The 13,561-nt window shown below is 37.6% G+C and overlaps 1 protein-coding gene across 1 annotated transcript; it reads right to left on the bottom strand.

Moving 5' to 3' along the window:
- Nucleotides 1-6,660: 6,660 nt before the first annotated feature.
- On the bottom strand, nucleotides 6,661-12,430 carry SLC16A14 (solute carrier family 16, member 14). The gene is made up of 4 exons (XM_008938388.1): nucleotides 12,160-12,430; nucleotides 11,165-11,308; nucleotides 8,474-9,466; nucleotides 6,661-6,809 (listed from the first exon to the last, which is right to left on the bottom strand). The coding sequence occupies exons 1-4, from the start codon at nucleotides 12,428-12,430 to the stop codon at nucleotides 6,661-6,663; spliced, it is 1,557 nt and encodes a 518-aa protein (XP_008936636.1).
- Between the last annotated feature and the right edge of the window lie 1,131 nt (nucleotides 12,431-13,561).

Below are 13,561 nucleotides of genomic sequence, written 5' to 3'. Positions count from 1 at the left end.
AGAAGCAGAAAGAATTGCCTCTATGAATACAGGATGGGGAGCAGCTCACTAAGAAGCAGATGTACAGGAGAATCTGGTGTTGTACTGCATCACAAAGTGAATGAGTCAGAAAATGTCATGTCACTATAGACAATGACTGTATTCAATTTCATTGTAGTGCTTTAACGGTACCTACATAAGGAACAGAACTACAGGGGCTCAATGTCAGCGCCTTCATTATTTTCCCCAAAACATACAATTGAAGTACTTTTTTTAGTTGCTTTCCTAACCTCCTCCTGAGTAAACAGCTCAGTCTTTATGTAAATAAATATATATGTATGTGGAAAGCCAGACAAAATGGATCTGGACATGTTTCAGTTCAGCTTTGCTGCTGCTTTAATGTTTGTCAGCTGAGACCAGAGTTTGTTGTATACTAAATAATGTAGTTTTTTAACTAAAGCCTTGTCTTACTGCACAGGTTTCCTGGATGTCACTAACAGCTCTTAAGATGCCTTGAAATACTATCAATTACTAGTGTTCAGTATAAGTTATTATATGTTATTTTCTTTAGAAAACATTAAAAAAAAAAAACTCAGCTGAGTTTTCTGATTTATTTTTTTTTTCCACATTTATCTGAATAATATGGGAACTGTATGAATAATGTGGGAATTGGGAAGACTTTTCAGGGCTTTTACAGACCTGTTGTCTCTTAGGTTTGGGTGTTTGTTTTTTTTTCATCACAGTTCAGGTTGCTATAGTGTTTGGTGCCAAAGTTCTGGAACACTCCTAAATCTGTGCCAAGGTAACCAGGACTTCCTGGAACAGCTTCCTGCCCCACCGCTCCCCTTCATAGTTTCCTTTCTGGAGCTTGAAGATATTGCCAGGTTTTCTCATGTGTCACACAGATTAAAGTTTGAGGCAATAAACCATCTGTATAAAAACAACTGAATGGGTGCAATAAAAAGTAGATCTTAGACTGTTAGAGAGACTGTGATCATCCTGCAAACACTTGTTTCATGTAGTAAATACTGTGCTTCAGACAAATCCATTGTCACCAGTGGTTGGGTCTTATGCACTGCTCCCAGGATCTGAAAAGTAAAACCTATGCTTTTCATTGTGATTTGCATTATTGTAATGTCTAGAAACTCCAGCCACAGGCCCAGGCTCCCCTTACGCTAGACTCATTAACAAACAAAACAAAAATCATTTCCATTCCTAGAAAGCTTACATTGTAAGTCTTTGACAAAAGACAGGAGCAAAAGGCAAGAGTGTTTTCAAGGTTTTTGTAGGCCTTGCAGCAAGGTGCTGTAAGAAACATGGGAGAAAGAGATGCTTACTTGCTAGGAGGCTCTTTCCATCTGGCAGGAAAGTGTGGGAATCAGTACAAGCATACTGAATTGAAACTTTTAAAAGTGAATAACAGAAGTTGCCAATATTGGCTGATTGGAGCTAAGGGTGGCCTCCTGGTGCTGAACGCAGGGTAACAAAATGGGAAGGATAGCCTGGAAGTCCCAGGAGAAAGAGGGCAAATGGTGCAAGAAAAGAAAAGTCATAGCACAACTTAGGCTGTGTTGGAAAGGTCTTTGACAGGTTGTGTATTCCAGCTCCCTGGTCTGTGCAGGGTCAGGTAATTGGAGTGATGGAAAGATAATATGTTCAGAGGTGTGATCTAGGAAGCTTATTTTTGTGGGTCTGAATAGCTCAAAATTGTATTTTCACCAGAGCCTGAAAAAGGCCGCTGCAGTAACTCAGATAAGAGGAGAAAATGGTTTTAAATTATGAAAAACAGGAAGAGAAGCATATTAAAGAGAAAAATAACTTGATTCTCACATCATTAATTCAGAGATGAAGCTTTATAAGCTTGCTGAGTTCTGGGCTTTATTTCAGATTAGAGATAAAACAGTTGATATTGTGACTGGGAAAGAACTGGTAGAGGAACAGAGAATAAAACAGTTAAAAGAGAGGAAAATAATGGATAAAAGGGAGGTCAGAAAATTATTTGTATACTTAGAATCTATCTGTCATTTACAGAGTGAGTGGAGTAGGATGAGATACAATGGAGGGCAGTAAACTTTTCATTAGTTTAACACAAAGCCTTGGATATTCTGGAATTTAAGGAAGTCCTAGAAATAATGAAGTTGCATAATAATAAATACCAGATTTTGCTCTCTTTCTCTCATTTCAGCAATATTTTTAAGGAATTAAAATTTTGCCCCAATACTATGAGTTTTCATTTCCAGACCAACTTATGTGTAAACTGGAATGCAGCTCTCTGTGGAATTATAAAATAGTATATTCAGATTTTCAAACAGGGGGAAATAGAGGAGTCTCTGTACTCAGGACTGAGAAGTGGAGTGTGAGAGGCTCCATACGTCCACCCTGGCCAGTGCATTGTCACAGGCTGAGCTAAACCGGCATCTTCACGTGTTACCCCAAGCATGGCACTTCTCTGAGTGTGTCGTTCTGAGCTTAAGTCCTGCTCTCCAGAATCATCAGGTGCTGTCCATATGCATTTCAAAGTATTTTAGACTTTCACTCGCTGCTATTTTTGAGTATTGTAAAGTAAGCTCCATCTCAGAAGAAACAAAGCACAGAAGTCCTAATGTGGGCACCACCATTCGAGCACCACGTGAGTCTTCCAAATACACCTTCAGCAACCCCAGGTTGTGATGTCTCCCAGCACAACGGCAGGATAGGATTCGTTTAGTTTATTTTGTACAAGGTCTTCAGATAGCCAGAACAGGCAAAATTAAGCTACACTTATCTCTGAGTTGAAGGACTCTCCTCCCGCCAGAGGGAGCCAGGTTCCCAGAGCAGGACGGAGCACGGGCCCTGCGCGCCCGCCCTGACAGGACCGCTCCGCCGGGGACTCGTTCCCAGGGACAGCAGGGAAGATCTCATGGTGGTTATACAAGTCAAAAGCCGTCCTCACAGGAAGGAAACCACAGTAATGATAGTGATTATCTTTTTTATTGCTGTATTTTTTTTTAATAGAACCCTGTATTTGGAAATAAAAATACATGATACTAAAAAAAGTCTCTGCTATTTGAATTTAATAGTGTCTATTTTTCATAGGAAAAGCAGAATGGTGAGAGACAGAAAGCAAGCAGAAATTTAAAAAAAAAAAAAACTTTACAAAAGCATTTATTTTCCTTTCAGGACTTCTACAGCACTTTTTGCCCCCAAAATCCCTGCATTTCCTTTGCTAAAAAATGCTGTGTGTCTGCAGTATGACCACTCTTACAATTCAAGAACAACAAAAATGGGACCACATATATTCTGATACAGTTTTACTGTAGTCAGCGAATTAAATAATGTATCCAACTACATCAGCAGTACATGACAGAAGTTATAGCAGGACTTACTATTTCTGTGACTACTTGTGACAGACATACTTGAACAGGAGTACTCCAGTACAACTCCACTTAGGTGTCTGCTATTTATGCTTTTAGGAAAGTGGAACATCTGGGGGAATAATCAGTGTTATTTTGCTTTGGTATAACTTACAATGGGTAGATAATATACAATGACACAGAGTATCTTCCTGATTTTTTTTTTTTTATGATGGTTCTGTCATCTAAGAAATGACATCTTTTTTTTCCTGTTTACAGTATAGTATTTCCACCTGACTCTATTTACAGAATCATTCTGAAAGAAGGAAGCAGCTCCTGAGAAACAGGCTTAATCCTTACAGTGCTTCTGACAGCTTCCTAAAATTGCATTTCTATTGTAAATCCAAAGGTAGTTTGCTTCTTTTGCTTACCTTGCAATCAGATTTGTATTTGCCATTTCTACATTGACAAGTTCTTTGGCATAATCTTGCACAGTTTCCTTGATTTCAGTGGGGCTGTATGAATTGCATACTAGGAGAGTATGTGGCATTACATCTGCTTTCAGGGTGGCAGGGAGGCCTTTGAAATCCGACTAAAAGCAGCTTCTCGAATTTTTCCCAGAAGATGTGCTATCTTGCATTGGGAACACTGGAGCAAGACTTCTGCTGATGTCACTGTGAGTTTTAACTAAAACTCTGTCTTTCAGGATAGGTGGGCAACTTGCACTGCAGGTGACCTTCATACCAGGTGTCTGTCTGGTGCATTTTGTGTAGTAAAATAACCATCAGTGAGTAAGCCAAATTATGATTTTAAACCTCTGCTTTCTCTTACAGCTAGATACGTAACAGGAATATGCTGTGGGAAAATACTGTGGAGAACTTGTGTGACACAATTGCCCCGAAATAAAATAACTTGCACATGAAATGGGCTGGAAACAATTCATTACAAACAGACTTCAGCTACATCTGCAGCTCCAAAGGAGGCAGCAGAGACAAGATGCTCAGAACAAAAAAACCTAACTGAAGCAGTTGTTATAAGGGTATGGATTTTCCATTTATCAAGTCAGATATACTGACTTTTCTTCTGTAATAGGGAAATTATATATTTTAGGGATTGAAAGAGGAAAACCAAAATATGTCTTGGTAGGAGCAACATGTAAATAATACAATCATTAATATATTGGGCATCCTGAAATTGTATAATAGTCAGCTTCATTAACAATTACTATCAATAGGGAGATTCTGGCTTCTTTGTACTTCTTCATTCTGACTTCTCTGTTTTGTATATAAGTATACATGCTCTATGTCTCGTATCAGATGCTATGGCATTGGCATTATTGCCTTTATAGAAAATCATCTGTCACTTCTTATGACAAAAATTGCTGATGGATGCCAAGGTTTTCACTGCCCACCATGGTAACTTTGCAACATTTGTAGGCAAGTAACATGCAGGTAGGTCCAGAGTTTGATGTGTGTTAAAATGTTTTTTAAATTATCTAAACTTCAAGCAAACAGTATTTTTTTAATTTGTTTGGTCACTGAGGATGTGAATCAAATGATCATCCTAATCTTGGAGACTCTTAACAAAATCGTGTTTGAGGCTCTCTGCCAGAATGGGATAGGGGGAAAATTCACTGGTGCAGGGACTTTTGAAACTGATTTCCATTGTTGGAGTTGCATATTTGATGAGAGACATTTGCTATGTTTTAAGTAACCATTGTTACAGTCTTGTGAGTGTTACAAGATGAAGGCAGTTCTTACTGACGTGACTGACTTGCTTCAACAATCAATTTCATTAATTATGAGGCCAGATATTATTACTCTGAAAGTATCACTTGATTAATACCATTTGCCATTGACTAGACTTAAGACTCAAGTACTAAAAGCATTGACTGCAGTATTTGGTCATAGTAGTGTAATATTTAAAGAGTATATCAGGTTTACAATTTTTTAACATGTCACATATTGACCTTGAATTTTATAAGTTGATAGAGAGTTAATATCAGTCTGTTTCTTTATAAAGCACTACTCTAATTCTTAAAAAATATTTGCTAATTTAGGTTAAGAATATTTTGATCTACAACTATATACCAATATTCTTGAAGCATTTGGTGACTGTAGATCTTTAGACAAAAGAAACATTTAAGTACATTCTTCCCTCTTTGTGACTATGTCCTTTTAGGACAATGACAAATAGAAATTTCATTATGTGCATACAATACTTTTTTCATAAAATTTCTGTTCTGTGTAATAAAACACTATAAAATGTAATTTTGCTTTAGAGTGATGACTTTAAGAACTGGAGTATGTAAGAAGAGCAAGACCCTCTTTTCTCACTTTCTGACAATTTACCACCAATTAGTATTTTTCTTAGGTGGTGATCTCATAACAGATTTAGGCAGTTTCATGTTAGGAAACTAGAACCCATGCTAGCCAATATAGACTGAATGAATATTAATTTTAAATCCTAATTTTAACTTGATTTTGTTAGCCCACCTTCCCTTCTCCTTGATCAATGATGTACCTGTCCCTTCTGTTATGAGTTATAATAGGAACAATCATTTTGCAGGAGAATTTTCACTTTTAAGCTTAAAAAAGTGAACTTAATGACTAAATGAACAGAAGATGAAATTTTGGGTGCATCAGGTATCACAGCATTGATAATGCAGCCTGTGTGTTGAGGATGGCTATTTCATTATACAGTTGATACTTTAAAAAAAAATTAAAAATCCTTGACAAGTTGTTTCAGAAATATATAAGACCTTTTCTTCAGGTTTGCATCACAGAAGTAGTATTTTTAATACATTCAATTAATTGAATTATTATACTAGCATTTCAACAGTACTTGACTAGCCAGGTAAGAAATACAATCATTTTCTCATACTCAATAATTAATCTTTTTATCAGACAGAATACATAGTAGGAAAGACTTTTCTGTCCCTTTAAATCAGTCATATCCTGATGAAATTCTCATGTAGTTTTACAAGATCTGTAGATTTATGAGTGTAAATCAGGAGTAACTGCACTGCAGTCACTGGAGTTTCACCAATAGGTAGTGGTGAAAAGTTAAAAGCAGCAAGGATAAAGGCTCCTAGCATTGTTCCAATTTTAAAAGACTAGCAGGATGCTTTTAATCACTGTATCTGTTAGTTCTAAAGTAAAAGATCTTAACTAATTTTAAACGCATACTTCTAATAATTTATTAGCATTTTGGAGTACACTTGCTTTTCACTTAAGTACAGCTCAATATGGTTGGTTCCATAAGAAAAACAGCTTCATACTGTCATACACTAGAAACATGATGACAACAACAAAAAAAAAAAGGCATAAAAAAGCTTCTGGAATTTATTCTATACTTTTGCTCCTTCTGCAGATTTTTCTCTTGGTTGTTTCTTTTTAATACAAGGTTGTATAAGTAAAAATATTATTCCCATCATGTATAGCAAGCCAGAGATGTAAAAAGAAAAATCGTATTTATGTGTGATGTCATAGATCCAACCTGCAAAATAAAGACAAAACATACTTGTTACGAAGCTTGACAACAAGGTACATTACATGGGAAAACATGAAAAATACTCCATATTTCTCTCATGACATTTCAGTCAAATCCATAGATGCTTTGTGGAAAAAGAGGTGGTGATTGTCTCCTTCTCTAGATGCTACAAATGGAAATGTATTAACAAAATTCTGTGTTCAGAAAGCAAGACCAGTGCAAAAACCTACCCCCATATTTGAGGATCATGAAAGTCTTAAAACAGAACTCTAGCTATGTGTCATGCTAAGAAGCCAAGCAACTTTCTCTTTAACACTGTACATTTTTCAAACAAATTACCACAGGTCTGACTTTAAAATAAGACATTTTTGGAATCCAAACCCAATCAGTTCTTCTGTCCTACTACTGTCTTTGTAAAATGCCTGATACTGCAGGCTAGTTCAAATGCTGTGCCTTGTGCAAGCAAAGGCATTCTCAATAAGCCTTCTCAGACCCACTTACCAGTAAAAGATTTTTCAAGAGATATAATCCCAGTACTGCAATAACTCTCATTCCAATCTTAATTCGTTTGCAAAAATACATAAAAGTTACTTCAGAAAGGTTTGAGAACCTAATAGCAACATTCCCTCGTGCCATGCTAGTTGAACCTCAAGATCAGAAGTTTTATATCAACTAATTGTATCCTGTTTGCTTAATTATTAATGACCAAATACAAAGACATGTTCAGCACAGACTGAGAGGTGCTGAAAGAATAAAGGGTAGAGTAAAACACTGCTGCTTTTCAAAGGGCACAGAATAAGTTTTCTTCTAAATTGTATCAGCTCACTCAATGGAGGAGAGAGAAGGTGAGAGCATTCTCACCCTTCTGGGTTGCTTGTGCTGCTCATAGCTTAAATTCAGCCTAGTGCCATCCCTGGCTGAACATGGCCAATACTCACAAGATTTCCTGCTGCTTTCTTCTGATATGCATCGGTGTGAAAGACAGCTGTAGTCTGGCTACAGTACTGACAATCAGTGTTTATATCTTCTCTGTACATCCCTGCCTCTTTCTATGAGAAAATTTATAATGAATGTTTGATTAAGCCTAAGTAACTATAGGGATAACATATATACACATCTACCTTTTGCTGTGGATGGCAGTAAAAAGATTACAAAAAGTGCAGTCCCCAAAGTAGATGCTTATGGCTGAAGAAGGCAAAGCTAAGTTAGTTAAATCAACACAAAATCATTGGCAGTTTAGGGTGGTGACACCCAAACACACTTTATAGTTCTTGGGGGTAATACTATGTTAATAGCACCTGCCTACCCTGAAAACTATTAGTTTTTTCATCTAGATAGAAGCATGAGTGTGTATACACTACACAAAACATAAAAATAGATTAAACTTTTCTCATTTAAAAAAAAATGTATAATATTTTAAGGAAACATACTATTGAAAGGTCAGATTCTAATAGGTTTGGGGTTATCTGCAAATTGTAATTTGTGGTGTGTCAACAGTAAGCTGGTATCTAGTGGATGTAAATTTGTACAATGTGAAGCTGGATGTCCATTCTGGAGCAGCCATAATTTTGTTAACTATAAGTGCTCATAACATAAAAAAGCTTAATCATATAACAAGTGACACAGTTACTATACAAACATCTGTTGGTTACCAATTTGAAGTTTTTTACCTGCAAAGGGTGGTCCAAACAATGCAGATATTCCGTTGGCACAAATGATGATACCATACGCATTTGCAAGGTGTTTACTTCCAACTAAATCTTCAGTCACAACAGGCATTAGAGAAAAATAACCACTAGAAAATCCTATTAGAGCACAAACCACACCCAGGCTAAGGTATGTTTGCATTAGTGGCAAAGAAAGGATGCATGTGACCAGGGTAAAGTTAGCTATGAGGAAGACGTTCCACGTGCTGATGCATGGCAGATCAGAGATGATTCCAAGGATCACTTTACCAAAAATATGAACAACAGCTATAATGGATGTCAAAGGAAATGTATTATTCTGACTAGATAAGTTGTACTGCTTGACTATTTCTGGAAGATGAATAAAGGGAATGACAAAGCTGCTATAGGCAAACAAAGCCCAGATTATAAATGCTACAAATACTCTATTGGTAAACAGTGATGCAGCTCCAAAGTAGCTGGAGTACCATACGGCAAAGCCCTTCCTGACTGCCACCGTCAATTGGCTCACTCTCTTAAGAATGCCCAGGCTGTACACAGCCCTTCCACTTCTACATTTACCTCCAATTTCTATTTGCTGAACACTGTCAAGTACTTCCTCATTTGCTGCTGCTGCTTTTTTTTCCAGTTCTTCACTGAGAACTCCATTAGGTTTTATAGTCTCTGCTAAATGGGACAGAGCTTTTGCCTGATTATCTTCACTATTACTTCTCAGAACATATTTTTCACTAACACCCTTGTGAGACAGTGGTCTCATAAGTGTCCCACAGACACAAAGGTTCAGGCAGATGGCACCTTGGATGAACATGGTGTTCCGCCACCCAAATTCGATGCAGAGATATTTCAGTAAGGCAGTCATTAGGAAAGCTCCAAACCCTGTTCCTGTGGTACTGAGTCCTTGTGCAAGCGCTCTTCTCTTCTGGAAATACTGCCCTACCATGACCACTGCAGGCAGATAGACCATCCCGCTGCCAACGCCTGTGAAAAGAAAAGAAAAAATCAATCTGAATTTTCTCCTGACAAAAGTGGTGAAAAACAAATTAGTTTTATTCCCAATGTTTGTGCAAGCATAGTAGTAAAACTGACAGTAAATTCTTATGTTAGCTTTCATTTCTTTTTTGTAGTATTTTCCCAAATTTGGAATACTCATTCCAGTAATAATAACACACTAGTATTAAACTGCTGGAAAAACGAAACATGTGGAAGATAAAATAATTATCTCAGTTCAACATGATACTGCTGGAAAGTGCCAAACATCCCACAATAAAACACGGACAGTTAATGTGGGAACAAGCATAAGCAAACCCTATTTTTAAACACCTCCATTTGTAATACTTGCATCTGTTTGTATCAGCAACCAGAAATTGCTTGGTGGTCACAAGATGTGCTTTTGCCTGCATTCACCAGCAATGAAGATCCAGCCTGAGTTTTTGTCCTTGCCTTGTAACTGTAGAGTCACCAGGACCATGAGATGTATTTCAGGAGGCAGCACAAGGGGTTAGCCTGGTGGTGGGACCTTGGGTGGCTTTCAAGTTTCTCTTTGGGCACTCCACAGAAGTCCAGGGAGGGCCACAATGTAGCTACACAGGCATATTCTTAAAAGGCAGACCTCTAACTTTTTAGAAAAGCCCTCACTTGATAAAAACCAAGGTATTAATGGTAGCTGTTTCATGCAGAAAGTATTGAGAGTTGTGCAAACACACTATGAAAGGTAACAGTTGCCCAGTTTTTCTCACAGCAAATTCCTGACAGAGATTGCGACTGAAAGAGGCATATACAGAAAATGTTTCCAAGTTCACTGTTCTAAATTATGATCTGAGTGAAGGATTATATACAGAAGTTTTCCTAAATAGCCAATAATGTAGCTGCATGCAGCTACAGCATGAATCTAGCCACAGCTAGATCAGAGAAAGAGTGACTATTCCAGCAAAGCCTGAAGAAAAGCACGTCAGCATCACAGCAGCGTACCATGGTGAGAGCTGATCGGTTTTGCCTGTTAGAAGTATTTATTTCTTTGCCATGCAAATACACGATTGGGTTTTTATATTGCAAAAGGTCTCCGTCCCCAAATCCAGCCACAAACTCTAAGGAAATCTCCCTGCTGCCCAGAAGAACGGCAGCTGAGGCAGCAGGGTGGCTGTGGCTGGGGGGACAAGGCTCGGATCACAGGGATGTGTGTGAGGGCAGCTGGCACAGGGCAGGTCACCAACAGGGAGAACAGGTGCCACGGGTAAGCCCGTGAGCACTGCATGGAGGCCAAGAAGTGACCTCTGCAGGAGGCGGCTATTGCAAGTGAACAGCAACGCGACACTGAGCAACCACGAGAACGTGAAAGAAATTTCCCTGAGGTGGCAGGAAGTTTCTGGATTTTCCAGAAATGAAGAGTGAATAAAAGGGAGTAGTGTTTTAGGTAGATAACACTGGGTTCTTCTATATACCTCTCCTAAAATAACTCATCTTTTTCACAAGAAGCCACATTTTGCTTGAAGCTGAGTATTTAGGCACTAAGGATCTGTTGGTTTTCAAAAAACACGCCTAATCACTTATGCCTTTTCATATTTTGATCGGGCTCTTACACATGTCAAAAGATTTACAATCTAAAATTCCCCTCTTTACTCACACAGATAACCTCTAAAGGAATTGAAAATGACTGAAAGAACTTTCAAATGTTTTTACCAGCTGTCACTCCAAACGTGAGGAAGAGATAGTGCACGCTGGAGGCGTAGGCACTCAGTATCCAACCTAGGGCGTTCAATATCCCTCCAATTATAGCTGTCTTGCGGCACCCACACATGCTGATGAATAAACCAATGAAAGGACCTGTTAAAAAAGATGAAAAAAAGTTAAATTATTTCATTATCTATGCCCTTTAATAATTTTTCATATGCCAGTTCTTAATGCTGTAAACAAAATACTAAAACACCAGGCTACTCATGCAATTAATTTTATTTTCCCTATTACTGTTAAAATCGTGAAAAGAAAAATTAAACCATATATACCTGGCAAATACCTGTAGGACCTAAAATCAAAGCTGCCTCATGAAGAAGGGACAGTTTAAACAGAGGAAAAAATGAAACTGCTGTTCCCAATACTAACGCTGTGTGAGTACAGACCTTTTTCACAAGTAACTGGAAAGTAAACGTTTTCTTTTGTTTTCAGTGGACTACTTTATGCAGACCTAAACAAAACTTGTCAATCTTAATTTACGCAGATAGGTGTGTGTATTTACATAAATGCACAAATATACCTCACCAGATATTATTTTGGGTTGATCCAATCACAACTTAAAAAAATCAGTTTCAGTTCAGTTGTGAAACTGAAATATAAATTGTCAAAAATCAACATTTTGTCCCCTCAAATGCAGTAATGGGGCAGGACCACAAGCTTCACAGATATCTGTTTTCTTAATTCTACTGAGACCTTGCAGTCACAGACATCCTTTCCTGCTCATGCTCTCTCCTGGAGTAACTGTCTTCACTATCATCTTCCTTGTTGTTCCCTTTCTCCCTGTAACTTGTAAAGCTTGTCCTTGTGACTTGAAAAGGCAACTCAGAAGAACTTGAGTAGTTCTGCTAATAAAATGGCAAACCGCAAGAAAGTACTGGAGAGAGGTGTGACAAATATAGTCTAAAAATCTACACAGTTTTTAAATAAATTATGCTGGAACATACCTACAATAAGTGTAATTCCAATGCTGAGGGAGCTAACCCATGCTGTTAAGCCACGACTTTGATTAAACTCTTCAAGCCATTCCGTGTTGAGTATTCCAAGAGCCATTTGGGACCCCATGATAAGTATGTGCGCAAGGAAAGAGGAAAGTACAATCATCCAAGCCCATCCTCTATCGATGTTTGAATTGGACTTAATTGGCTTACTTCCAACTTTTGAGTCATCTCCAAAATCATATCCAATATCCTCTCGACTAGCATACGTTTTCTTCATGGTATTCTGAAACAAATGCAGTAAATACCTTCAAAATACACACAGAATGATCACATTTTGTAGTTTGGTTATAGTGAACAGCATAAATCATGACCATATTTCACCGTAGTGGTTAGTGTAGTTGTACAGTGAATACTGGGGTTTCGTTGTTTTAAGTCTTTTTTAGTAGTGGAAGAACAAGAGTGATGACAGAAAGATATAAGGTTCTTGATTTTCAAAATGCTTTGCTTACATAAATTACAAGAGGATTGTTACTACCTCTCTGCCAAGCTTTTTAGTAGAGACAGCTTGGCAAAGAGTTTGCTATTATGCTTTCAGTTTCCATAGTATTAATCCATAAAAACCTACTAAAACCAAATAATTTCTCCAAATTAATGTCAATGCCTATCAGAATCAAACTGAATGGCAGAGTTATATATATGTAAAATCAGGCCATAATAGCTTAATTTGATTAGTTTGATTTCCTCCATTGTTAGTCTAAGTAAGGATTGTAGCACAATGTGAAAACAAATTCAAAACAATTTTCAGTTGATTAACAGGTCAAAGTACAGAACTCTGTCTTCCATCTTATTTCTGCTGTAACATATTGAAATGTTACCAAACTGCAGAGCACCACATAGGTTTCCATGGAGACTAGAAATGTAATGATACAAATTACTGGAGATGGTAATTTTTTCTTTTATTTTCTTGTCCAGAGAAATAACAAGAGATACCAGCTACACAACAGTTAAAAGTGAGAAGAAAGTTATCAAAAACGCTTTTAAAAAGCTTCTTATATATTCTGTGAGCCCTCAGAAGGTGTGCATCAAGAACTAGCTCCTCACTACTGAAAACTAGCAGTGAATGGAGTAACTCATTCTGTACTAAATGAAAATTTGGGCTGTTGTCCTTAAATACATGAATATATTCTGCCATCTCAAATTAACTACCTTTCCAAACGATTCTACTTTTTTTTCTGTTAAGTAAGCATACAAATAAGGCATTTAAGTATTTCATCCTAGCACACAGATGGAGTCAGAGCTGATGAGTCAAAGCTACCATTTCTTCCACGAACACTGAAAACCTGTCAATATATGTAACCTCTCCAGACTGCTTGCTAGTCAAGTGTGGTGGTTCAGCCCCAGGTGGGAG

Source organism: Merops nubicus, unplaced genomic scaffold (genome assembly GCF_000691845.1).
Source record: "Merops nubicus isolate BGI_N331 unplaced genomic scaffold, ASM69184v1 scaffold19384, whole genome shotgun sequence".
Classification (NCBI taxonomy): Eukaryota; Metazoa; Chordata; class Aves; order Coraciiformes; family Meropidae; genus Merops; species Merops nubicus.
This window is presented reverse-complemented; position numbering and strand designations above follow the sequence as displayed.